This window comes from Varanus komodoensis, unplaced genomic scaffold, assembly GCF_004798865.1.
Source record: "Varanus komodoensis strain SLA01 unplaced genomic scaffold, ASM479886v1 scaffold2, whole genome shotgun sequence".
Lineage (NCBI taxonomy): Eukaryota > Metazoa > Chordata > Lepidosauria > Squamata > Varanidae > Varanus > Varanus komodoensis.
In genome coordinates, this window is record NW_025335568.1 from 57,956,175 (window position 1) to 57,981,384 (window position 25,210).

A 25,210-nucleotide genomic window follows, 5' to 3' on the forward strand; every position below is an offset into this window, starting at 1 on the left:
GGATGTTTCAAGGCTTTCCCTCTGCTGCAGTCACAATCTGGGCTGAGGGGGCCTGTGCCTACAACGTATGTTGCCAAACGCAGATCATTAGCACAGGGGAGGGCAACTTTCCGGGGCTGAGAGCTGGGTTTCCTCCCACTGATCATGCCAGGGTCTGCACCACTGAATTTGCCCCTGCAATTCAGCAGCAGGTCAATGATGACAGGCTCCTTGTAAAAGTGAAGAGCTGTCATTTGCTGTCAGATTACAGCAGCATGGCAGTGGCTAGAAAAGGAACTACTTTGTTTTAAAATAACCCTTTTTGCTACCATGCTGTCAAATTTCTGCAGCAAACTGCAGTTTTTTTTTTCTTTTCTTTTTCTCCTTCCTTCCCCTTTCCCTTTCCCTTTCCCTTTCCCTTTTTTGCTTTTAAAAAGGCCTCTTTTATTTTCCTATCACCGCTGCTCCGCCACTGAATTTTGATGAGGAATTGGGGGAAGGGGAGCAACAAAGGCCAGGCGACGACATGCCAACCCCATTGTCCATGGATGCGTTAAAGCAAATGGATCACCCTGTGGCAATATATGTTGCAGGTATGGAGCACCCAATCCGTATTGCGACGGGAACAGGGGAGAAAGGATTAAAGCTCTTTAACCCAACCTCCCTCCAGAGTTCTAGTCCAGATCAGCAGAAAATGGAGCTGTACACATGTTTTTAATGTGCCCTTACTTTATACTTGGCATGAAAGGCAAATGAAATCTCCATGTTCAGAGTGGTATAACCCTGAATATTAGGTGCTGAGGAAAGTGCAAAACAGGAGGGCTGTTAGCTTCACATGTGCTTGTAGTCTTCCCAGGGACACCGAGCTGTCCACTGCTGGAAACAGGATACTCATATAAAAGGATTCAGGGCTGTGTGGCGTGAGTTGGTCCTTCCCCTCCTACCTCCAGGTCCCAAAAGCGCAAGACACTCCTTTGAAACGCTGTTTTTTTATTGTAACTCCACCATTGACAGAACAGTTTAACCCTGAATAGGCTTTTACCAAAGCTGGAAGGAGACGCCTCGCCTCATATAAAATGCTGATTTCAAAGTGGAAACTTCCCTGCAGTCCCTTCCTTTTGGTCAGGCCACTGGCTCCTCCCTCAGGGGGACTCTTGCCGTTGAAAAGCTGGATGGTGAGAGCAACGAAGTCCCCGCACCCAGCCGAGCAGCTCGGCTCTCCTGAGGCCTCCTTACCAGCCAAGGACTGGCTCCTGCATCTGCTCCCCCTCCCCTCCTGAAGCCCCTCCAGCCTCTTGCAAAGCCGACTGACTCTCCCTTTCGGTGTGAGGAGCTTCTCTGAGCATCTCTGAAGGAGCTTCAGAGGTTCAGCCCCACTTGCCCTCCTCCTCCTCTTCCACTTCAGAACTTGGCAATTACTCCCAGTGTGGTCCGTGGTGAGCAAGAGACCGTCGCACTTTCTACACTGTGCCTAACCTCTTATTCAAAGACCTCTGCTGAACTGCCTGAATTTCCAGCGCTGCATTTGGAGTCTTGTACACTTTCTACCTGGAGGTCTGTAACAGGGGTGAGGGAACTTGTGGACCTCCAAATATTGTTGGACCCTGGGTCTGTCAGAACTAGCCATCATGGTCAGTGATTAAGGATGATTGGAGTTGTAGTCTGCCAACATCTGGAGGGGCACGGGTTCCCCACCCCTGGTCTACAGAGATTTCCTCCTCTGACTGTATGATTGGTTGGTGCAGAGGTCATGAGGCCTCCTGATCAGGTAATCTAGGCTTGAGGTCATCCTCTGGGGAGGGATCATTAGAGAGGTTTGGTGGTTAAGCAGGTATTGCTCCCTCATTCAAAACTGCTTTGCAAATGAGCACAAACATGAAAAATGACTAGCACATAAACATTTAGTCTAGCCAGGTTTCCTACGCACACCTTGCTAAGTAATTTTTGGCACCTAGATAGTCTGAAAGAAAAAGAATGCTAACTCTTTTACTAATGTATAAGTATACTTTTTCCTAGATGCTTGACTAAAGATGATGTTTACTCATCCAGGCAAGTGGAAATTTACAGGTCAAATTCAAACAGTTTCTCATTTTTCCAATCTGATTTCTGCTGAGCTCTCTGTAAATTAGTTCCATAGATTAGAAATGTCACTGATTCAACAGTAAGGAGAGTAAATGATTAATAAGAGCATAAAATTACTTTTCTTGAAAGCCCACATTTATTGCAAACCTAAATAATCCCCCATGTTCATACATGTTTTCTTATTTGTTAGTTATATATTCTCCATTTTCTGTTCAGCTTTCTAACTCATCAACCACTTTCCTTCTCCTTCACTCAGGAAGATTCAGTTTCTGCCAGGATGTCTTATTTTATTTTTAAAAAAGCAAGGTACAGAGTAGTGTTTCAACATTAAAAAGTAGAAGAAATTGCCTTTTGGAAAAAATTAAACATTCCATGTCATCTTTATTGATTATCATTCCACTTGCAAATACATGGGCTGGGTTTTAAATACAGCCCTCTGCCATGAATTTGCTTTGTTGTTTTCAATTAGATCCAGTCTTGTTACAGGTCTGCTTTTAATTTTTATTTTATTTTTGTATTCAGTTGTTGCAACTAAAAAGGATTTATGGGCCCACGCAGATTCATGGCAGTTGAAAAGCTGGAAATGCTCTTCACTTCTTCCCTTCCTCCCCTCTCTTTCTTTTGTAAATTAGAATTATATTGTTGGTTGCTAACAGATTGACAAATATGGTAATACCCTTATGCAGTATTCTTCCTGTGATCCTTATTTAGCTCCCAACTCAGCAAGATATTTTAATGCATCTGCCTGGTTTTTATGCATGTGAATTAGACCTACTAATTTCTTACTCAAGCATTTACCAGATGTTTAAACATCCCTCTGGAGATGGACAATACAAAAGCTGAAGTTCAAGGTTCTGCTGAAACTTTATTTGGACCTTTCAAAGATGGGACTTAATCTAAACTAATCAGCATTAGGAATTGGCATATCACTTGATTTCTGGGCCATGTTGCTTTTGATTTCTGGGCCATGTTCATCCATATATCTGTTCTGCCCTATTTCCACAGTAGATTTGTCTGTATTTTTTAAAATCTGCACAAAATTCATAGTAAAACATGTATTTTAAAAACATAAGAACCACACTGCTGGTTCATGCCAAAGACCTGTCTCTTTTAATATAGTTTCTGTCTCTAGTAAAAAATAATAAATTACTTCAGATCAAAATATGTCAAAGCTAGGTACAGCAAATTAAAATACAAAAGCCCAAAAATTTTTCAGTAAAAGCAGAGAACATCAGTAAAAAAGTGGCTGTACTTTAGTCTACTCAGGACTGCTTGTCTTTAAAAAGTTTCAGCAAATTGCTGAAAATAAATAGCAAAGGTCCATGTTTGATCTACCAAAGGGTAGATGCCAACACACTGAAGGTCCTACTGTTGCTAGTTTCTGAGCCATTTCCAACCAATGCTTTTTAAACTTATTTTTGGATACATTATTCAGGATGAGAACTGTGTCAGAACATTCAGAAAGTGCAAAAGTCTCGGAGATACAAACCAGGTCAGTTTATATCAAAATGTGCAAAAATCAAATTCCGCAAGCATGCCTGCTGACTATCTTACCATGTCATGCGTTCTTTGGTTTGTGCAAGTGGCCAGCTTAGGAACTACTGAAAGCTGTTATTCTCAGGATACAGAATTAGAATCACATGTAAAATTCTGTGTGTGCCCTTCTGCAGAATTACAGATGATTCCTGAGTATGGCACTGAATCTCTGTTTCTTTCATCAACAGTCTATGCCTTGAGAGTGTTAAGGGAAATAATTTGTTCTCTAGTGATCCTCTTTTTGTTGCCTGGACCATGCGAGGTTATTGATGTTACTGTAGGAGTTTGTGGATGTTTGTTAGGGATCTTGCCAGATTTTCTCAGCATGGTATTAAGTGGCTCAGATGACTTTGCCAAGCATAGGCTGCTCCGATAGAACAGGGATAAAATGTTAATTCTCTCTTCTGAGTTTGCATAGCTCCTTTTCCCCAACACTTTGTCTGCAATTTCATGCAATCTTAAAATTCCCCTTATTATGGGTATTTGCTGACTCAACATGATGATGAGAAGTCCGGTTTGCAATGAGCTCTCGTGCTCCCAACCACATCTTCCCCTTCCACGACTGACATTAACTGAAAGCACACAGTACGTTTCCTGATCACAAATAATTGTATGGATCAGGCCAGTCTTCATTCCCAAGGACTAGCAAGAGTAATGCTATTTAGTCAATAGCTTTTTGAATATGATTCCTTCCATATTGTGCTTTATAAAAGGCACTGCCTAGGGTATTTATTTATTTATTTACACACACACACACACACACACACACACACACCTGGAGTTAGCTGTATCCTGTTGGATCCTGGGGAAAAAGATGCAAGCAAGCAAAGATTTAAGGCTTTAATAAAATTTCTGCCGCTAGTGATTGTTGTGATGAGTGTCCTGTGTAAACACTTCTGGCATTCTTTGGCAGTAGTTAATAACCCTCAGGAGGGTGATTGGCTAAGGCACTGAGATGGGGAAAACAGTTAGGGAGTCAGAGCTGAAAATGAGACTGCAGTGCTATTGCTTGTTTAAAAAAGCAAAAACAAAAAAACAGAAGAGGCTAATCCCACAGTGAGGATTTCAGTTCTGTTCAGGTCCCTAAAGGTAATCAGGGAAGATGCTTCAGTAGCAAGAAGCAGAGGTAACTTCACAGTGCTCTTCTCAGCTCTTTCAACCATGGGCAGTAGGACTCCTCACGAGAGCTCTCCCTCCTTATCCACCACGGACAGTCTCCACATTATAGGAACGTAGCACTACAGTCTCATCTGGGATGCAGGTCTCTCTGAGGTCCACTTGGCCTCTCTATTGTCTGTCTTGGAGGGTCAGGCTTAGGGTTAGGCTTTCTCACTCCATTAATGGCCTGATCCTTCAGCACAGAGACTCCAGGGAGTGAATTTGAGCCTCCTGCATGTCCTTAGTCACAGAGCCATAGTCCCTCCCCTCCTGAAAACCGGGCTCAAAGCAGTTGCTTTCAGCTTTGCAAGGGTTCCCGAACTCAGCCGGCCAACAGCTAGGGCAAGCCCAGGTGGACCCCAGACCCCGAGTCAAAAGGAGCCTGAGGCGAGACTTAGAGCCAAACCAGCTTTATTCTAGTGCACTGTAGAACAAAGGGAGACGAAAGGGGATATGCAGCCCAAAGCAGTGTCTCAAAAGTTGCACCTCAGTACATGCATTTTATACCCTACGTTAGCAATTAGGTCACCTAATACACATCTGATGCATCAGTATATCAGTGCATGTACCCTCTCCCCTGCTGTTAGCTTCAAAGAGTCCTTTCTTCTATCAAGGACCAGGCATTTCCCGTGTCTATTTTGTACCTGCTCAAGATTCATACAGGCATGCCATCTTCTTACTCCCTGCACATCTTTAACTTTCATAGGATCTATAACCAGTTTCCACTGTCCCTTTGATGACTGTATTCGAGGTCAGGCTAGCTTGTTAGCTGTGGGTTACACAAAGTTCATTTTGTTCTTATCCCCACTCCCTATTGAGTCATGGAGTTTTTTCCCTATGTGGCCTCCCTCTGCCAACTACTTTTGGGGTGCTGTGATTGGCAGGAGCAGCTGAGAGCAATCTCATTGCAGGCCAGGCATATCCAGTGGCGTACCCCTTAAAGCCAGGATAGGCTTCCCTAGAGCCTTTCTTTTCTCAAGGAAAAATAGTATCCTGGCCGGCTTCTCTGTTGCTGGTTGTCCACTACCCACTTCACTTTGCAGCAAGAGAACTCAAAATTCCCAGGAAATACTCATATTTTGCTCTCCTTCATGTATATGGCTCTCCCCTGAGGCAAAAAGAAAAAGAGAAAGATTTAAATTTCTTAATATTAGGGCTGGCAGTTAACTGAAGAATGTTCAATGTCCCTTTAAGAGATCTCAATATGTGCATTATCAAAATCTCGGTATTTTTACTTTTATGAAGACGCTGAGCATATTAAACTAAGATCACTTACTGTTTAATTAACAAAGCCTACCATTCATTGCATCAGGAGCTACTTGGGCTGGACTCAAGAACATACAGATTTGAAGTTACTCCAGTGTGATGAAGCCACTGATGCTAGAACATAGAACATTTCCTCAGCTATGAAATGACTCTACCCAGCTAGGTTTGCCAATGAATAGGAAAGGGGGAGCAATTTGATCAGTCCATATTTTGGAACCTTTGGAGTAGCTCCCTGCCCCCCCCCCCCCCCGGAGAGGTGTGCCTGGTGCCATCACTGTTATCGCTTTGGCACTGTGAAAAGGCATATCTCTTCTCTGGCTATTTTAATAGTTGATTTTAGCAGTAACTTGATTTTAACTGACCCTGTTTCTGGTATATAGTTAGTTTTTGTTTAAATTGTTTTATTCAAAGTGTTTATGTCATATTTTAATTTAATATTTTGAATGCGTTGCTTATGAATTAGTGTTACTGATTTTAGAATGTTTTGCTATTTTAATTGTAAGCCACACAGAGAGACCAGGTATGGGCTATTGTGGTGGCATATACATTGAAATAATAAATACATACATAAATATTTTATTGTGAATTTACCTAATTTTGTACTTTCAAACCACTGAGGCTGAAAGTTAAGTGTGAACTGAAACTCAGTTAGCCTTTCAAATTTGCATTCAGATGGAACCCAGAGATTTGAATTTTGCAATGAAGTTATTTATTTATTTATTAAAACATTTCTATGCTGCCCCTTGCCGAAGCCTTGGGGTGGCTCACAACACAAAATAAAATACAATAAAATACAAAAGTTATCTAAGCATTACTCGAGAAGATTCCTGCGAGTCCCTTGGACTGCAAGGCGATCAAACCAGTCAGTCCAAGAGGAGATCAACCCTGAGTCCTCTTTAGAAGGCCAGATCTTGAAGATGAAACTCAAATACTTTGGCCACCTAATGAGAAGGAAGGAGTCCCTGGAGAAGAGTCTAATGCTGGGAACAATAGATGGCAAAAGAAGAAGGGGACGGCAGAGAATGAGGTGGCTAGTTGGAGTCACCGAAGCAATTGGTGTGAGCTTGGGTGGATTCCAGGGGATGGTGGAGGACAGGAGAGCCTGGAGGAATGTTGTCTATGGGGTCATGATGGGTCGGACATGACTTCGCGACTAACAACAACAACAAAGCATAAAATGCATATATTAGAAGAAATAATGTTAAAATACATTATACTGTATGAGGAACTATGTTTGCAAAAAATGTGCTTATGAGAAATGTGCCTAAACTTGCTTGTGAATTTATTGCAGAGATTTGTTAAATGCTCAATGTTCCGAGTAAAGCAAATATAAGACTTGAGGAAAAGAGAAACCATCCATCCATCCATCCATCCATCCCTGTCATTGGGTCCCCCATTGTTAATTCACAAATAATTATAAAAGCTTTTTGTTCAGGCAGAGACTTCGCATGGGAAATGATAGTTCTTACTGGCTTTTGATACTTAGATAACCTTCTGGCCCCTAGGTACTCATTGCCTGTTTTGACAGTTGGATATTAAAACATTTTGAGAAGACAAGGTCACCTTTTTAATACTTTCTTTAAATCATTTCCCTACAGTCCATATTGCAATGATTCTACAGATATAGAATAGCTCTCAAAAGGAAATACTCTTGATTTTCAGCCCAATGAGTAGAAAGTCTTATATATATGTGCCTTCTCCCACAGTTTCAGCTGGCACTTAGGAATTTTTTAAAAATCCCATCTCACCTTTGGTTAGCAATACTGTGGCAATGCTAAGGGCATCAGCTCTTGTATTAGTATTCTAACTTTGTACCTGATAACTAAATGGAGATTTTCAAGGCAATGGAATAATTGTAATTAATTTTTTAAACATGTTTCCCCCTGTAGCCATAAAAAAGAATTACTACATTTCTTCAGGTGTCAGATATTTCAATTTTAGTGAAATTGTTCAATAAAAACAAAATATGTTCTTCTGAAGGTTTTGAGAGGTCTTAATAAGAGCTGTATGTAGAATATAATAAATCTTAGTCCTTACATTAACAAAAATTGATCAGTAATGTCAGTAGATTGTATTAGTATTCTTGTTCAATATTTCTCATTGTAAAAAGCAATTGAACAATTACTTCTTGTTGAACAAAATAAACAGCATTTTTATTAGTCCATTTTTCCTTTTTCATTAAAAATTCAGTTATCCATCTATCTGTCTTACACTCCATGTGTGTATGAGCTAATAATCATTAATAATAGATTCTGCTGATGCTTATAATACACAGCAATCTAAAAATTCTCACCACTGGTACTCTGAGTTTTTAAATACTACATCAAACAAAATGCAAGAAATTGTTCATTTGTAGCATTTTTATCTGAACGCTTCGGCTCAAAAGACTGGTAAACTGACTAATATAAAAAGAGATATAATTAAATTGAGAAAGCCTAGGCACCAGCTCTTAAATTGCAAACTTCTTATAACTACCGGATTGAATTATAACAGTTGAGGGAGGGGGTAGTCAGATGGAGTTGGTCTCCCAGCCAGTCCTTGCCATCTGGAGTTCCCTCTCCCTCTCCCTCTCCCTCTCCCTCTCCCTCTCCCTCTCCCTCTCTCTCTCTCTCTCTCACACACACACACACACACACACACACACACACACACACACACTTTAGCAATGAGCTGGAATGGCTGCTGTTAGGGGAAGTGGTGGAAAGAGGAACCAACCTGAGCTGATACTTCAGTAAACTGAAGGAATACCCATGCTTCGCATCTCTTGTCTTGCCTTTCTCGCTGTGCCTCCCATGACTACTGCAGGCAGTTTGGATGGCTGTTTCTAAGGGACAGTTCAAGAAAGGAGAAGCCAAAAGAAACCCTCTTTCCCATCCAGCCACAGAGTCACCCCAGTTCCCATTTCTCCCTTTCCTTTGAGTACCTGCTTTGGTCAGTCCCTGGCATTTCTAGGCAGGGCAGGAAAGACTCCCGCCTGAGCCCCAGAGAGCTGCTGCCAGTCCATGGCATCAGTCCTGGACTTGCTGGATCCAAGATCTGATTCATTATATGGCAGGATGTTTCTTTACGGAGAGGTAGGTCCATTGCAGAGGTCCTCTCTTGATCAGTGGTTTGGCAGGAAGGGCAAAAGAGGGAAGACTCCAGAGATGAATCAGGGTCTCTACCAGGTCCAGGGTCCCCACCATTCCTAGACATGCCCTGTGACTATGAGGGGAAAAGATTTGGAAGGACAAACTGGTAAAAAAGGAAAAGGAAAGGTTAAAACCCCACCCAGCCTAACCCTGGCCAGCACAAGCCTATCAGGACTTGGGAAGTAGCCGTTCCTCTGGCATGGACTGTCCGTTCTCTACCCCCATAAGCTGTCTTTGCCTAGAAATGGCTGTGTTCTGTTTTCCCAGTTGCATAGGCTAAGTTAGACCCCTGCCTGAGAAACTGGGGAGCTGCTGTTAGTGTAGATAGACAATGATCTGATGGATGTAAGGCAGCTTCACAGAATGAATTGCATGTCTCCATTACTCAGTTATTGATAGCAAAACAAAAAGCAAATGGACAGGTACCGTTAAATAGCTCCTTTATTTGAGGAAAGCAAAACAAAAGGTTTTGTTACTAAATAATAAGTAAAGGGGAAGAAAAAGCAATGCAAACCTGAAAAAACCTGAACAGCCCAAGATCCAAAGTTTATTTCACTTTGCTTAAAAATCCAATTTTCTTTCACCTTGTATTTAAGCAAAGTAAGCAAGGGATCCATTGTATGGCCAGGAAGTAAACCATTGTTAAGGAGTCCTTAAAATGCAGAAATCCACGCTACCTAAAATGAACATGTTCAAATCTACATGGCATACCAGGTTTATTTTTCACACAGTGCAACATCTCATTCTTCAGCGACTCATATTGTCAACATTTTAGAAATATGATCTTCACAGTAACATTTGCGGGTGGGGGGAGAGACACAAAGAAATAAACCATCTTTTGTTTTGGTTGTTTGTAGCTGAACTCTTCATGGAACGACAGCATCTCAAAGAAGCCGGCTTTTGTATCCAGGAGGCAGCCAGCCTCTTCCCTACATCTCACACTGTGCTGTACATGCGGGGGAGGCTTGCTGAGATGAACGGCAGCCTCGAGGAGGCGAAGCAGTTGTATGATGAAGCACTAACAGTGAATCCAAGTGGCGTGGAAATCATGAACTGCTTGGTGAGTGTGCATAAGGGGCTCCCATCTTGGTTTATGCCCATGCCATGTTGCCAGGGGGTTGTTCCATGGGGGTCACTGCAGATCCGGCAGACAGATTCCCAAGAGTTTCATTCTGTCATGCAGGGCCCGTTGACAGCAGCTGGATATTTCTTCCTGGAAAATCCAGCATCTGCTCCTGTCCTGGATGGACCTTTCTGGGAAGTTAAGGCTTTGCGAATGTTGTGAACTCGGTGAGCAGGTTGCAGTTACTGAACACTCCTGGTCCAAATCAGCCCTAAATATCTGGCACCAGGAACGTTCCAAGGCCTGAGGCTTCGCCTTCTCCGCATCAGCCTTCGGACAAACATGGCTGTGCATATATAGGTGTGTGTTTGGTAAGCGTGAGAGGACAGCCGGAACACTCACACACCTGCTCTTGTAGTATGGTCACTTTGAGGAAGACTCCCGGAGTAAAATCTAGCCTCTGCATGAACCCCATCGGTAGCCTCAGGCAACGCTCAGCTCCCTGAGTCTCAGCTATCCATTTTTCATATCACAGTAATGATACTAATTTGCTCTGCAAGATTACCAAGATCGTGTGCATTAAATGCCGCAAATTGCCCTGGATGATGCTGGTTTTACATTCAGAATGCAAGATGTGCCCTGCTGGATCCGACTGGAGGTCCACCCAGGCTCCAGGTTGCTTGTAAGAATTGCATGGCAGATGCAGCCAGGAACTCTCAGACAGGGCACAAAGCTCTGCCTTTCCTGTTTGTATCCTAGCAATTGCTATTCAAAGGTATACTGCATCTGAATATGGAGGTTTTGAGCCACTTTGCTATCACCACATCCAGAGGTAACAAATTCTCTATAATGAGGTATTGCGCAAAGAACTTACTTTTGCCTGCCCTAGTGTGCTGCACAACAGTTTCTTTGGGTAACCTTGAATTCTAGGATTAGCAGTCAGAATATTTCTCTCCCATTTTTTCACACCATCCATCATTTCTTTTTCTTTTTTTTTTATCAGGTATTTATATCCATCTCTCCCAGTGAGTTTTTCTAGCAAAACAAGTTGTCCTCCCTATATATATATTTTTATAAGAGCCAGAGTGAGAAAGAGTTACAAATAATTGTTTGCATGGCGAGTGGACCTCTGTCATTAGGGAATGCAAGGTGCCAGCTGACTGGTTCAGTGTGTTTCCAAAGCCAGATCTCCATGTGAGCTTTGCCCCTGGAAAATCAGCACTAATTAGTCCAGGACTTTCACCTGTCTCCAGACTGTCAGAAAAATCCAGCCTGAAAACAGTGTGACTGATTTTAAGCAGTGAGCAGAAACCAGCTGGCTTTTTGATAGCTTCAGGCAAAAACAAGCAAGTTATAAACACATGTGGAACTCTACACCATTGCATTTAATGACAAAAGCAGGGAAGCCATTGGTTGCCCATTAAAAATGCTTAATATAGTACCGGGTTATGAGTTTTCCGAAAGTTGTTCCACCCCATACAGTTCAGTGGGGCAGGAAGGGGACAATCTCTGCTTCATTGATGATGGTGCAGCAGCCATTCAGATTAATTTATGCTCTGTAACTTTGTTCCAAGTTTTGATTATTAAGATGCTAAGTGTGAAAAGCAGAAGTGGGAGACACTCCTTGTTTTAGTGGTGTGCCTTTATAACTATTTTGTATGTTTTATTAATCTGACATATTTTCACACTGCTGCTCAACCAAACAGGCTTCCTGAGAGGTTTACCCATAATCTACGAAGCATGGCCATGCCTGCTTAAAGGCTTACAATCTAAATAAGCGCGTCACACAAGGAAAAAAATGGGGAGGGATCCAGTGGAACAGCCCTCCTTCCCCCTCATCTCAGGCCAACCTCAACAACGGCCTCATTCAAAATCCAGCCAGAAGCCAACTTCGCAGAACATAAAACTCGAGTCATTTGGGCTGATGAACAGCTTGATAAGAATTCCATCATTTGCCTATTGATTCAGCCTGTCGTACGCATGCCATTTGTCACATGACGATGCGAGACCACATCTGGGGTCTTCGGCAGGGGTCCCATCCCCACGCTGCCTTTCCACCATATGTGTCTGCTTGCAGCACATTCAGTCTGAAAACGGGCATGATCCACGTCCAAAAGTCAGTGTCTAGTTTTTTCTTTACCCGCTGCTAATGGGCATGAGCATCCCATGGCCACTTGCGAGGCAACTCTGCAGTATTCTCCAGAAAGGACCTGCTGCTACGGTTTAAGGCATCTGTAACACGAAACTGCACTGCCCAGGTGGCAGTGTTGCTGGCCTGCAGCAAAAACGTATTATTCATTCATGAATTAATTTATTTATTCATTATAAAACACCTAAAAACACCCTACACTAGAACCAGTGTTGCATGGAGTGTGTTGCTTAAATGTGCCAACCAGTCATCTCCAACTTATGGCAACCCCATGAACGAAAGCCCTCCAAAATGGTCTGTCCGTGACAGCTCTGCCCAGCTCTGGTGCTGAAAACCAGTGACAGTTCACAAAACAAAATGTGTGGACGTAAATATTGCAAATGATCCTGGAAGGTTTCATTTTTCTTTTGCTCGCTCTGACTTTCAGGTGGAATTGGCTGCTGCTGCTTTGTTTATTTATATCTGCAGCACTGTCTGAATCCAGTGGGAAAAGAATGAGATTTTGGTGATTTGTAGGCATTGCACCCAGCTGAAGGGAGGCATCCTATAAAAGGAAATCAAAAATAAGAATGAGGCACAGCCACTAGTTTTGCTTGCTTTGTTCTGTATACTTTTCAATAAAGTGTTTTGTACTTTATTCTACCTCTTTTATTGAATACAACAGATCATTGCTCCACTAGCTGTTGCTGTTGTCACAGCGCTGATCCTCACGGCCAGTTCTTAAATTCTAGAAGCGGGAAAATTGCGACATCCTCTTGGTTTCCTCTCACTCTGTTCTGGAAACATTTGAATGTCTGAAAACAGGGCCACTTCCTGCTCCCAGGAGTGGCAGTGCTAGCATGATAAATAATTACGAGTACATAGATTGGTTCCTCCCTATGATTTCCACAGTTCAGATGTTAACCAGAGCAGTGTGAGAAACAAATCATGAGGATACAACGCTTCCATCTTTTCCGGAATACATAATTTATTTATATGTTTATTTATTTATACATTAATTTACTATCTTTTAGTCAAACAGATGGGGCAGTTTACAAGAAAATACAAAATGATGAAACCAACTTCAGAGAACTTCTGTGAATGAACTTATAGAGCAGCTGGCTTTGGGTACTCATCATCTTGCTCTACGCTTCAAGCCGGAGAAGATCTCTGGCTTGAAAATGGCATTTGGTTTGGAATACACCTGAATGACGCTTGCTGGAAAAGATGCATTCCAGCCAAATCATGGAAATTTCACTCCTTTCAAATATGCAGTGCAAGAGGTTAAGAGAAGGGCTTAGTCTTCCAGGAAGATGGCTACTGAAACACAAGCGTGCTTCTAATCCAGTCAGGCAAGGGCAAGTATGCTATAGTCCAAAGGCTTGGCAATGGTCTAAAAGAATTACTGAATAATTAGTGTGATTAAGCCTTGGTTGCAATCAAAACAGTAGCTGTGACTGTCTGTCTCCAGGCAGGCATCCTTGGCCATTATCCATTGCCTCCTTCTCTGTCTGTGCTTCCTACTGCTCTTGAAAGGAGCGGCGGTCTCCTATCATGCCGTCTCTTGCAGCCATGATAAAGCTTCCACGCAGTAGTCAGAGAGGAAGTAGGAAGGACGTTGTAGAGCAGCCATGGTGTTCTCTTTAGAGACACCTCAAACCTTCTATGAGTAGCAGTGATACTGGCTGGCTGCCTATATGGTCCGAGCCCAATTCAAGGTGCTGGTTTTGTCCTATAAAGCCCTGCATGACTTGAACCCATAATAGCTGATGGAACGCCTCTCCCAACCTTCATCTACCCAGGCACTATGATCAAGTCTTGGGGCCCTCCCCTGATTGCCACTTCCGAGGGAGAGTTGTATGGTGGCAACAAGGAGAAGAGCCTTCTCAGTGCTGCTCCTCCCGCCATTATGGAAGGAGCTCCCCGCTGAGGCCTGCCTGGCACCAACTTTACTACCTTTTTGGCTCTAGGTAAAAACAATTCTCTACTGCAGGGCATTTAAGTAGTTACTGGGGACTGCTGGTCGCAACTCACAGGGCTTTGGAAAGGATTGCCAAGATCAGGAGTGCAGAAGGGCACTGCTAGGCATACGTCTTGTTTGTGGGCTTCTTTTCAAAGTAGATAAACTTTTGGCCTGATCTAGCGTTGCTCTTTTTAATACTTATGTATATTGTGAAGCACTCTGGAACTTTGCTAAGTTTGCTAAGCATTCAGGATGTTCCTAACTTCAGCAGCTGGTGCTGAGAGGAATACTACTAACCATTCATAGCCTTATGCACTGTTATTAAAGGGGAGTAGAAGTGATGTCAGAATGGCTCTTTCATGTTATATTCATTCCCTTCTACCAGCATTTCCTTTCTCCTAAAGCTATACATGCTCAGCCTTCCATATGCCCACATTTCACTCAGGCCCGGATCAAACATGGAGCAGCAGTTCCCTGAACATGAGACTACCACGAAAGCATCAGCCCTTCTCAGGTTCTCCCCCATATGTAGTATCGTTGAAAGCAGGGTTGGCCCTTCTGGAGATGTCCAGATGTTTTGGACTCCAGCTCTCACAAGCCCTCCCTAGAATGGCCGGTGTTCAGGACTATTGAACTTATTATCTAAAGTATCTAAGGGAACCAAGTTGCCTTCTTCTGACTTGACAGCACCTTGTAATGGCATCATATTGTCAATAATCCTGACTGGATTATTGTAACGTGCTCTACGTGGGGCTGCCCTTGAAGACGGTCTGGATACTTCAGTTGGTTCAGAACAGAGCTGCCAGGATATTAACGGGGACTGGCAGTTATTCACACATAATGTCGGTCCTCTGTCGTCTACACTGGCGACCGATTGAAGTCTGGACCCAAGTTAAGGTGCTGGTGATGACCTATAAAGCCCTAAACAGCTTGGGTCTTGGATACCTGAAGGAGTGCCTTCTCCCCTATGTGCCCTCCCACCTCTTGGGATCTGAGTCAGAGGTCCTCTTCTGGGAGCTGCCCTTGAAAGAGATCGAGAGAGTGACTACCCAGAGGACGGCCTTCTCTGCAGTGGTGCCCTGATTGTGGAACATGCTCCCTAGAGAGGTCTGCCTGGTGTCAACACTTCCTTCCTTTCGGCATCAGGCGAAAATCTTTTTATTGTCCCAGTATTTAAATTGTTAACGTGTTTTAGTTAGTGGGTTTATATTTTAACATTGGATGCTGGGCAACTGTTATTTTTATTTCTATTTTTAGAATTAATTTGTTGTAAACTGTCCCAAGACATCTAAGTATGGGACGGTATAGAAAAGCTTTAAATAAATAAATGGGTCCTTCTTCCCTGACTCCACAGACTGGCAGCTGAACATGGGTGACACCTCACTTAAGGACAGCAGGGTAGTTTAGGGGGTGCAGGACAGGCTGTGTGGCACACACAAAGCTCTGTCCCCCAACAGGGGAGAGTAGCCAGGGGGATCGGGGATGATGGGTAGAGGCTCCACTGCCACCTGATGCAGTTACCTCACGCTGCTCCATGGCAAAGCTGGCTCTGTCCCTCAGCACCAAGTGTGAGCTCACATTTCTGTGCAGTCGTCCTCGATTCCACAGACCTCACTCCGAGAAATCAAGAGAGGAGTCGCTTAAGTTTTAGAAAGCTCCCAACAACTGTTTCACTTGCTTCACACCGGCCTGGAGAACAAAGTAGGGAGGCAGGTCATGAAATATTGTACTGACACTTCCTGAATGCCTGTTTACCTGGAAATGGGAGAGTGAAAGTCTCCACTCTGTATTCTTTTAACATACCAATTTAAAAATGGTCAGAATAGTCATGCTTGCTCCAGTGGGAACCAGTATCCATTGAAAGCAACTTTCATTCTTTTCCAGTTCTTTGGTAATAGCTTCATGGCAAGTTTCATTTTGTTCTTTCCAATCTCCATTTTCCCTTGAACTCTCTGGACTTTGGACATTACAAAGGGCAAGAGCGTAAGATGCACAAGTGACTTCTGGAAGGTAATCTACCCAAAAAGGAAAATGCACACATGTGCTTTGAAAGATAATGGGGTGTAGTGGTTAGAGCATTGGAGCAGGATTAGAGAGATTCCAGCTTGGAATCTCCAATCAGCTATCAAGTTTATGGAGAAACCTTGGGTGAGTCTCTCTATCTCTCTCTCTCTCCCCCCCTCCCCCTCCCCCTGCCCCCACCAACTCATAGGGTTGTTGGAAGCAATGTATAAGCAACCCCAAGCTCCGTGGAGAAAAGCTGGGATAAAAATAACATAATTAAATAAGAATCCTTTCAGCTTGTGCATGATCTGGTTTAGGGATCCTGAGTCTTATTTTGCAAAAAGGAAAATGTGTATTTGAGTAAGATTTGTTGTGGTCATTTTCCTTAAGGCAGGAATGTGCAGAAGTAGACCAAGATCTACTAGTCGATCTCTGGATGATTTGTGATAGTTTAGCAGGGATTTCTGTCTTCCAGTCATTTAACAACATAGCTTCCTCGTCTGCCAAATTATACTGCCGAGTTTAAGAAAGTTTGGAATAACCACAGCAGTGGAGTTTTGGTAGAAGGATGTTGAGCTGTATCCAGTTCTGGTCTTCAGAACAAAAGGATGGGCTCAGAATTGCTTTAGTTTTAAGTGTAGGTCTTTGGATCGGGCTCCATTTGGTAGGTCTCAGGGCTTTTGCGAAAAACAAAGAGGATCCTGCAAGTCTAAAGCCTGGCTTTCCCTGTTGTAATGCCCTGAAAGAAAGATGGTCTTGATTATATGCATGTGTATGGTCAGAGGTGACCTGAAACTGCCCTTTCTTCCCTTCTGAAATGTCATCCCAGTTTCTGTGGCATCTCCCCCATGTGGAGATGCTTAGGGCTCTATGTATGCCAGTTCCATTTTGCTGGCACTGCAGAAATGAAAAACGTGTATCATTTGTGCATACAGGGCCTTTTATGAGTGTTTCAATGTGTGAAAAGAGCTCTAAATAATTAAGAGTGCAAGCCTATGTTGGTTTAGACCGCAGAAAGTCCTACAACTCCAGCATCCCTCAGGGAGCCATCCTGGCCAGGGAAGGCTAGAAGCTGCAGAACCTTTTTCTGTCTAAATGTGTATAGGACTGAGCCCCAACTTTTCTTGCTTATGAGAGCGGAGGGGAGAAATAGAAAGAGAATAGCTGTATTCAAATTCTATATCTTTGTTGTTTTTCTTGTTGGTTTGATGGAGGAAGGATTCTGAAGCAAGCATTCTGCAGGAGGCCTTTGTGGGATGTGGAGATAAATGAGCAATTCACATGCCATATTCCCTGGAAAGATCTGCATTTTATCTGTGCCTGGCAACTGTATGCAAGAGAAGCACTGCAGATCTGTCTGCAGATCTGTTTGAGACTGATATTAGATCAGGAGGCTTTGCAAGTCAAGTGTGAGGGGCTAGAGCTCATTGGTAGAGCCGGTGTTTTGCATGAACTGTCTCCCAAGTCCTGTCCCTGTTCTGTCCAGTTCAGTGGCCATGTGGCAGGACGTTCATCCTCTGCCGGAGAGCTACTGCCCTTTAGGGTGGACAGTATTGGGCTCGATCAAGGTAGACAAATTGCAGGTAGGGCTGCAAGTGCCATCACCCATCACCATTTACCTTCCCAGTCTGTGATCATAGGGGAGGAAAACTCAGCACCACTGGCTATGCTGATGGGAGTCCAAAACACCTGGAAAGCCACAAATGCCACACTCTTGGGCTAGTGAATTAATAGCTTGACCTCACATAAGGCATCTACCTATTTTTATAAAGTTAAAGTGAATAAAGGAAATGGCTGTTGGCATACAGATGTATTAAATATTTCACATAGGAATATATTTTGAAATAAGGTTAGCTAGTGAAAGAATTGTCAGTGTTTTGATCACTGACGTTATGCAAACAAATCTCATTACTGTCAAAACAGATCTCTTGAAAAAGAATGTTATTTAATACTCGTCAGCACTTTTTCTGGCTGCTATGTTCTTGAACTGAAATCAGATTCATTTTTGCAATTTTGAAAATCACAACCTTATCCTAGTATTTTAGTTTTGTCTTTGGATTACTTATTTGGATTCCCTATCTCACCCTCCCCCGTGGCCTTGCTGACTAGGATTATGGGAGTTGTCATTCAGAATACCTGGAGAGCACCCGATTGAAGGCTGCCCCATCTTACTATATCTGTGCATTTTCAAATGTAGAAAGTTGTTTTCCAGAACAAGCTGGAAAGGGCTCAGAGGAGGTCAACAAGGATGATCCAAGGACTGGAACAAAGCCCTTTGAGGCAAGATTGAAAGAACTGGGCATGTTTAGCCTCAAAAAGAGGAGACTGAGGGGGAGATATGATAGAACCTCTACAAGTACATTGCATTGTACTTGAAAGTACAAGTACCTGAAAGGCTCTCACAAAGAGGAAGGACAGGATCTCTTCTTTATCATCCCATAGTTCAGGACACCAGAATAATGGGCTCAAATTATAGAAAGCTAGATTCTGGCTAGATATCAGAAAAATATCCTGACTGTTATAGCAGTATAACAATGGAACCAATTACCTACGGAGGTTGTAGGCTCTCCCACACTAGAGGCATTCATCAGAGGGGGATAGTTTAACTGGGAGTCCTGCGCTCAGCAAGGGGTTGGACCCAATGGCCTTCTGGCCCCTTCCAACCCTACTAGTCTATCGTTCTATGAACAACTGTGTTCATTTCCCCAGATCATGTTGAACAGTTTTTTCTGAGAACAGCAGGATCAACCTCCACATAAAGTTGTCGGATTTTGCTCCGATCAAACCTTAACAACTGTTTCTGACCCATGGGTTTGTGTGGTAGAAGAAAGAAGGTGTCCAAATTCTTCAACTCAGTCCCCAAATTATTCAGCAATGCAGGAGACACACTGCTCTGTGTGGCAGAAAGCTCTCCACGAACATCCCATGGCTTAAAAAGATGTTATAGAAAACTGGTTCCAATTCAGAAACAGATAGTTTCATAAAATCATTCTAGTTTCATTTACTTAAGAGGCATAGTTTCCCAAGCATCCTTGAAAGCATCTGTACAGAAACAGCAGTGTATGTAAATACCTTGTGAGGGAGGCTTATGATGACATTATTCCTACTGCAAGTGGAAGAATCTGTTTGTTTCAGTTTCTCTCAGTTTTCACTTTTAATCATCCTAAATGTTGTGAATGTTTTTTAAAGTTAGTGGAAGAACTAAGACACATTTTTGTACACACTTTCCCCTAATAATACATTTTTGCAAGCACTTTTCCAAGTGTAATGCTTTGTGATGTTATTTTTACTAACTTACGCATTTTGCATGTCCATTCCCCATACTTTGTACATATTTTTGATTGGGGAATTCCAGTGCAAAATTGGGAGGTGTGCATTATGAATGGATGTCACGCATAGGACATTTTGAAGGACTTTCACTCAAATGGTCTACCTAAGTTGAAGGTGATACCACATAACCACAACAAATTATGAAGGGAAGTGCAAATTGTGGAGGATACTCGTGTTTTCATTCAGGTACTGATTTGCATTCAAATGCTGACCTGAATGATGTCCTCCCTGTCCCTTTTCCTCCCACCTGCATCATCAGTTCCTATAGAGAAGGTGTAGACAGAAGCCATGTCAAACACCTTTCTCATCACATGCATTAGTTGGTCAGTGCGGCAAGAGGCCACATGGACAAGAGGCCATGACCGCTGTGGCATACAATAATATGCAGACTCCAGGTGGTTGCTTTCTGCTGCCTGGCTTATGGTTATTTCTCATTTGGTACTCCTGGGTGATCTCTTGAGGTTCTATAGTGTTGGATTTTCTGCTATAAGTAAATTGCTAGAATAATTTCAGGGCTGGCTGCAGATTAGAGGGTCCCCTTACATTGCCAAAAAGGGGACATCCATCCATCACTAAAAAAGCAGATAGAAGAAAACATGGATTTATATAAAGTATATGTAAAGTACATGTTGGTTTAACTTCACAGATGAAAATATTTCAAAATGGTTCACATTTAAATAGAAGTACAACACATCTTCCCATCTGGGGAAGGCTGAGAACCAGGTGACCTGAGTGGCTGCTCAGTCTGCAGGCTGTTGTCGGGCCAATTCAAGGCCCTTTCTTAGATTCTTCAGCTTTAAATTGGCCTTGGAGCAGACAGCTCTTCAACTAGAGGATGCCTTTAAACAGACTCATGGGTACCTGTTAGCAAAGCACTCTGTGCTAGGCTCCTTCAAAAATTGAGGGTCCCCTGTCCAGTGCATCCACCCACTACTTCCACACTGGTGGGTCCACCTGGTGGCAGTGACTGGGCCTGGAAAGCCATTGCCCCAACTCTCTGGGGTGATGCTACGCCAGGCACTTAGGGGCATTGCAGGGAATCAAAATAGCCAGTGGCACAGATAAGGCAGCTGACCCAGACCACAGCAACCGTGGGCCACGCAAGGTGGGCAGGTCCCAGCAGCTGCTGACCCCAAATTAATTAACCAGACAAGGAAGCAGGATGTTTGCCCCTAAAATATGCATCCCAAGACTGGACCTTGCAATCCACCAATCTTCATGGATGACACCAGCTTTGTATGGTGGCCCAGGGACCTCAGTAAATCTCCAAATTGTTCTGCAGCTGCCTGGCAGCCATCAAATTGTGATAACTGGCAGGTGAGCTGCTTTGAGCTTGTTGTATCTGGAACTGTATAACCTGCTCTTAGTTCTCTGGAACCAAAATATGCATGTACCTTTCCTCTTTATGTTTTATACAGTTGAATAAACTAAGTTGTTACTAGTTAGCTGATGACAGCCTTTCAAACCTGGAACCTTCTCGCAGCGAGAGAACTGGGTGGAGGAAGGCTGACCAGTGAAACAGAAATGAAGAGCAGTGAGATAGATCCTTCATTGAAAAGAGGCTCACCTGAATTTCTTCCTCTTTCAGAGACTTTTGCCCCCATCCCTGCCACAGTCTGTACAAGCTCGACTGCAGTGCTTTGCCTGCCTTCCCGCCATCCATCATACTGATAAATTGTCTCTGCAGTGCTTCAAGGGAAAGGAAAAGCAGAAGCACATGTAAATTCCAAGGTGTTTACAGCAGTGCCATTTTATTCTTGGCACAACAGGACATGAGGGGGGAAATAGGGCTTTTCCTCTCTATACAGAACAAAGATGGGGTTGTATCCCCTTGATGGTACAACTGAATGGGCATCACCCGTTTTCTGTGCAGCATGAAAATAGTTTGGTATTCCAGGACAGGGATGAGCAGACTTTTGGCTTGTGCGATCCTCTCTCTCTCTCTCTCTCTCTCTCTCTCTCTCTCTCTCTCTCTCTCTCTCTGCCAGTGTCTTAAGATTTATCACCCACAACCAGTCAAAACCAGCTGCTGGCACTCTTGCTGCCTCCTCCAGAGTAAACGTGGCTAGTACTGGTCAGGCACTGAGTGTGGAGTCACTGAGAAAAGTCGTAGTTTGCATTTCGTTGTAATTTTTGAAGAATAGAGCTATCCAATCCTCAAGACAAAGTTACAGGAGAATCCTTTACTATTCAATTACAAAGAAATCTTCAAATTTATCCTAAAGGAATGATGGGGGATCCTAAGCCCAGCTGGTAGGGCTACAGCCCCACACACATATGCTTGGCCTAAAATATCAGTGAATTTAATGGGATTGGCTTTTGAATAAACACATAGAGAGAATGAGGCGTTACATATTTACCTCATATGTATACTTCCCCATATTCCAATATGGAATTTCTAGAGTGGTAAACAGTAAAACAATAAAGCAGATAAAAGAAATAAAACATGTTAAAACAGTCAATGAAGACTTCCTGAAATGCAGGTGTTGGTGCTTGCCTGACCTGCGGGGGGTTGGACCCAGTGGCCCCCTGGCCCCTTGCAGCTCTACCATCCTATGCTTCGGGGCCCTCTTAGACGTCTTCATTGATGGGGCCTGCTGGGCCCTTCTGTGATGGTACCTAGCAACACTCTCCAGAGGTGTGGGACCACTGCAGAAAAGGCCTGGCCTTGTGTACTTGCCCACCTAATTGCCTTGTTTGCTGATCTCCAAGCGCAGGTAGGCAGATAAAGGTGAAGGTGTCCTTCAAGTCAGATCCCAACCCATTCAAGGCTTCAATGGTCAAAACCAGCCCTTTAAATTGTAAATAACTTGTACTGCCAGATAACGATCTTGTCATCTTATAGTTTGGTGATTCAGCCTTTTCCACATTGCCAGGCTTCTTAATCATGATATTTCCTCATGACTTAAGCCACCAGTTAATAACAGGTTTGCCCCTAAACAAGGGAGTGTCTTTAACAACTCATAGTTATTTTTGTAAAATCTCCCTGCGTGCAAGATGTTCCCTCAAGGAAGAAAGATTGAGTAGCCCGAATCAGTATCTCAGGGCTGTCAGATGCTTGGAACTTCCAGAACCAACAACGTCAGTGCTGGGAATCCGTGCTCTGATCGCCTTCCTTCTCACAGTTGGTCTGGAAAGAACTGTGCCACTGCTTCTCCACGGTTCAAAATCAGCAGTGGAGAGGCAGTAAATGGGGTTATTTGGGGCAGGAAGACTGAGGCTGTCATATTCTGACGGTGTCCCAACCTCCTTTCAACTCCTTCTCACCTTTTTCAAAGAACCACAGCTAGACATCCAGTGCCAGTCTTCTGGATCTGACCTAGAAGTTCATAAGCCTGTTCAGAGGCTTATGAGCATTGCAGCATAATTGTTTTTTTAAATTGTATTTTTAAATTTTTAACCTGCTTCAGAAACCATTTTAGAAGCAGCCCAAAACCTAGCATGAAAATAAACTTTAACCTTCCCAATGCCATCCAAACTCCGTGTACAAAGTTCAACAAAATATGGCCAGTACTGTATATCCCAACCTCTCTGCAAGTTTAAATTATATTTTGAACAGAAAGCAACACATAGTCCAGTCTTCTTCCTGATCAGACTTTATTTTGTCCACATTTTCTATCAGGATATGAAATCTGATCTTTATGGCAACGAAAAGGACAGCAAATTTCAGTTACTGCTACTGAGTATGTTTAATGGTGCTGGAGAGCAGAAAAATCTGTCCTCTTGTACTTTTATTTAATATAGCAGCAGAGAAGCCCAGTAAATACATTCTTTCCAAAAGGATTTTGATGGGGCATTATGGAGAACTGGATGGTTCTGTTAACAGTAGATATCATTGTAGAAAACACCCAGAGAGGAAAACCAGTTGTTCATGGTGTATGGAAAGTCACCCTTAGTTACATGCTGAAAGCAAGCCACTTGGCACAATGACACAAGCTCTTGATTATCAAGAGTTTACTGAGAGACAGAGAGGCTCAGAAGAGGAAATGTTGGGAGACCCAAGTTTAAATGCCAGTTCAACCACATATTACTGCTACTTGGCCTGTGGTAATTCCACACATCTCCATTTATGAAATAGCAACATTCACAGCCTAGCTCAACATAAATCAAAAGTTGTGAATAGCACTGTGCTGAATTTTTGTGAGCTTTGATTTTCACTGTGAAAATTGCCTTTTTAGGGCATGTGAAAACATTCAGGGAATGTTCCATACCTTAGTTAAGTTCTTCATGCCTGTTGGCAAGTATTGTTCATTCCGGTGATGTCACAACTGCTACAAACTCAGTCACGTTTCAGGCGTTTTCATTCCCTTCCTGGTGGTGATGCAGAGGGAGACTGGGAGGGCTCATATGTGTTGCAGAAGCTCAATTAACAGTGAATTGATGAGTGTTCCTGAGCTCTGAATAGCTTGTGTTTGTTCTATGTGCTGATATTAAGTGGTAAAATGTATATGCTTTGTACAAAAATAGGTTTGCACAAGTTGAGCCTTCTAGAATTGCACTTACTACAAAATGACTGAGAGAAGTTTGTAGCACATGGGCAGGAGTCTAACAAAAAGATAAGAAAAGGCCTTTCTCCCAAGGAAGTTGAAACCATTTTCAAATTAAATTGAAAATGGACTTGTTCTGTTGTAGACATTTGTGCATGTTTAATATTTATGTGGCTCTGAGTACAACAGAATAAAGACATTCCGGGAAGCAACAACAATTAGATGTTAAAAGCCCACTTAAATAAGTGAGTTTTCAATAAGTTTCCAGTGTTCACCTAATTGGCACTAACTGATGGACCTACTCAAGGAGCACTAATAGATGATCTTTGTGGATCAGAACATGGTTATTCTTCACTTTCCACACTTCTCCAAATTTTGCAGTATTGTATGTGGTTTAGGAAGTTTAAGAAAATACATATAAAATGTGATTTAGGTTAAAATGCATATAAATATCCTTATATTAGGGCAAAAATATCAACCAAAGTGGCATTTTAGGTGAAGTTTGTACAAAAACTTCTATTTCATGAAAAATATTTTCAAAAGTGATGAGAGTTTTCATGTGAATTTTTTAAAAAGCAGATTGATGTGTAAATGGGACAGAAGAGAGTTATGAATGACTATATACAAAACTGGCCTATACAGTAATAGACTCATCTACCCATCTCTACCAGAGGATAGCTTGGTCCCCTAAAGGACATACAGCATCTGCTTTATATCAGGGTGAAGAACCTCTTTAGCCAGAGAGCCAAATTCAATTTCAGAGAAACACAAGAAGGCCTTGTTCCAGTCGGTTGGGCCATAGGCAAGTGTGTGGAGCAAAGGCAAGGGGGGTTGGGCCAACAATATTGGTGTATTTTAGTTTAAAACTCAGTTGGTAACTAAGTTTTAAAGAAGGCATTTAAACCTTTCTGAGAGAATACTGAACTAAACAGGGAAATCATTCAATGATTGGGTGGCATCTTGGAGAAAGCCAGGAGGCCAAATTGGGACTTCCAGAGGGCCAGATTTGGCCTTCATATGTGAGGTTCAGTGCCCCTGCTCAAGGTGCAAAAGGTTGTAGATTAAATCCATGGCATCTCCAGG

General features: G+C 42.8%; 1 protein-coding gene across 2 annotated transcripts in view; it reads left to right on the forward strand.

Annotated features, from left to right (window-relative positions):
* The window catches only part of TTC7A (tetratricopeptide repeat domain 7A), a 184,363-nt gene that overhangs the window by 126,532 nt on the left and 32,621 nt on the right, over window positions 1-25,210 (forward strand). For both annotated transcript variants that reach the window (XM_044428394.1, XM_044428395.1), the window contains one exon: window positions 10,010-10,212. In XM_044428394.1, coding sequence (XP_044284329.1) covers window positions 10,010-10,212 — 203 coding nt within the window. The remainder of the gene's footprint in view (window positions 1-10,009; window positions 10,213-25,210) is intronic.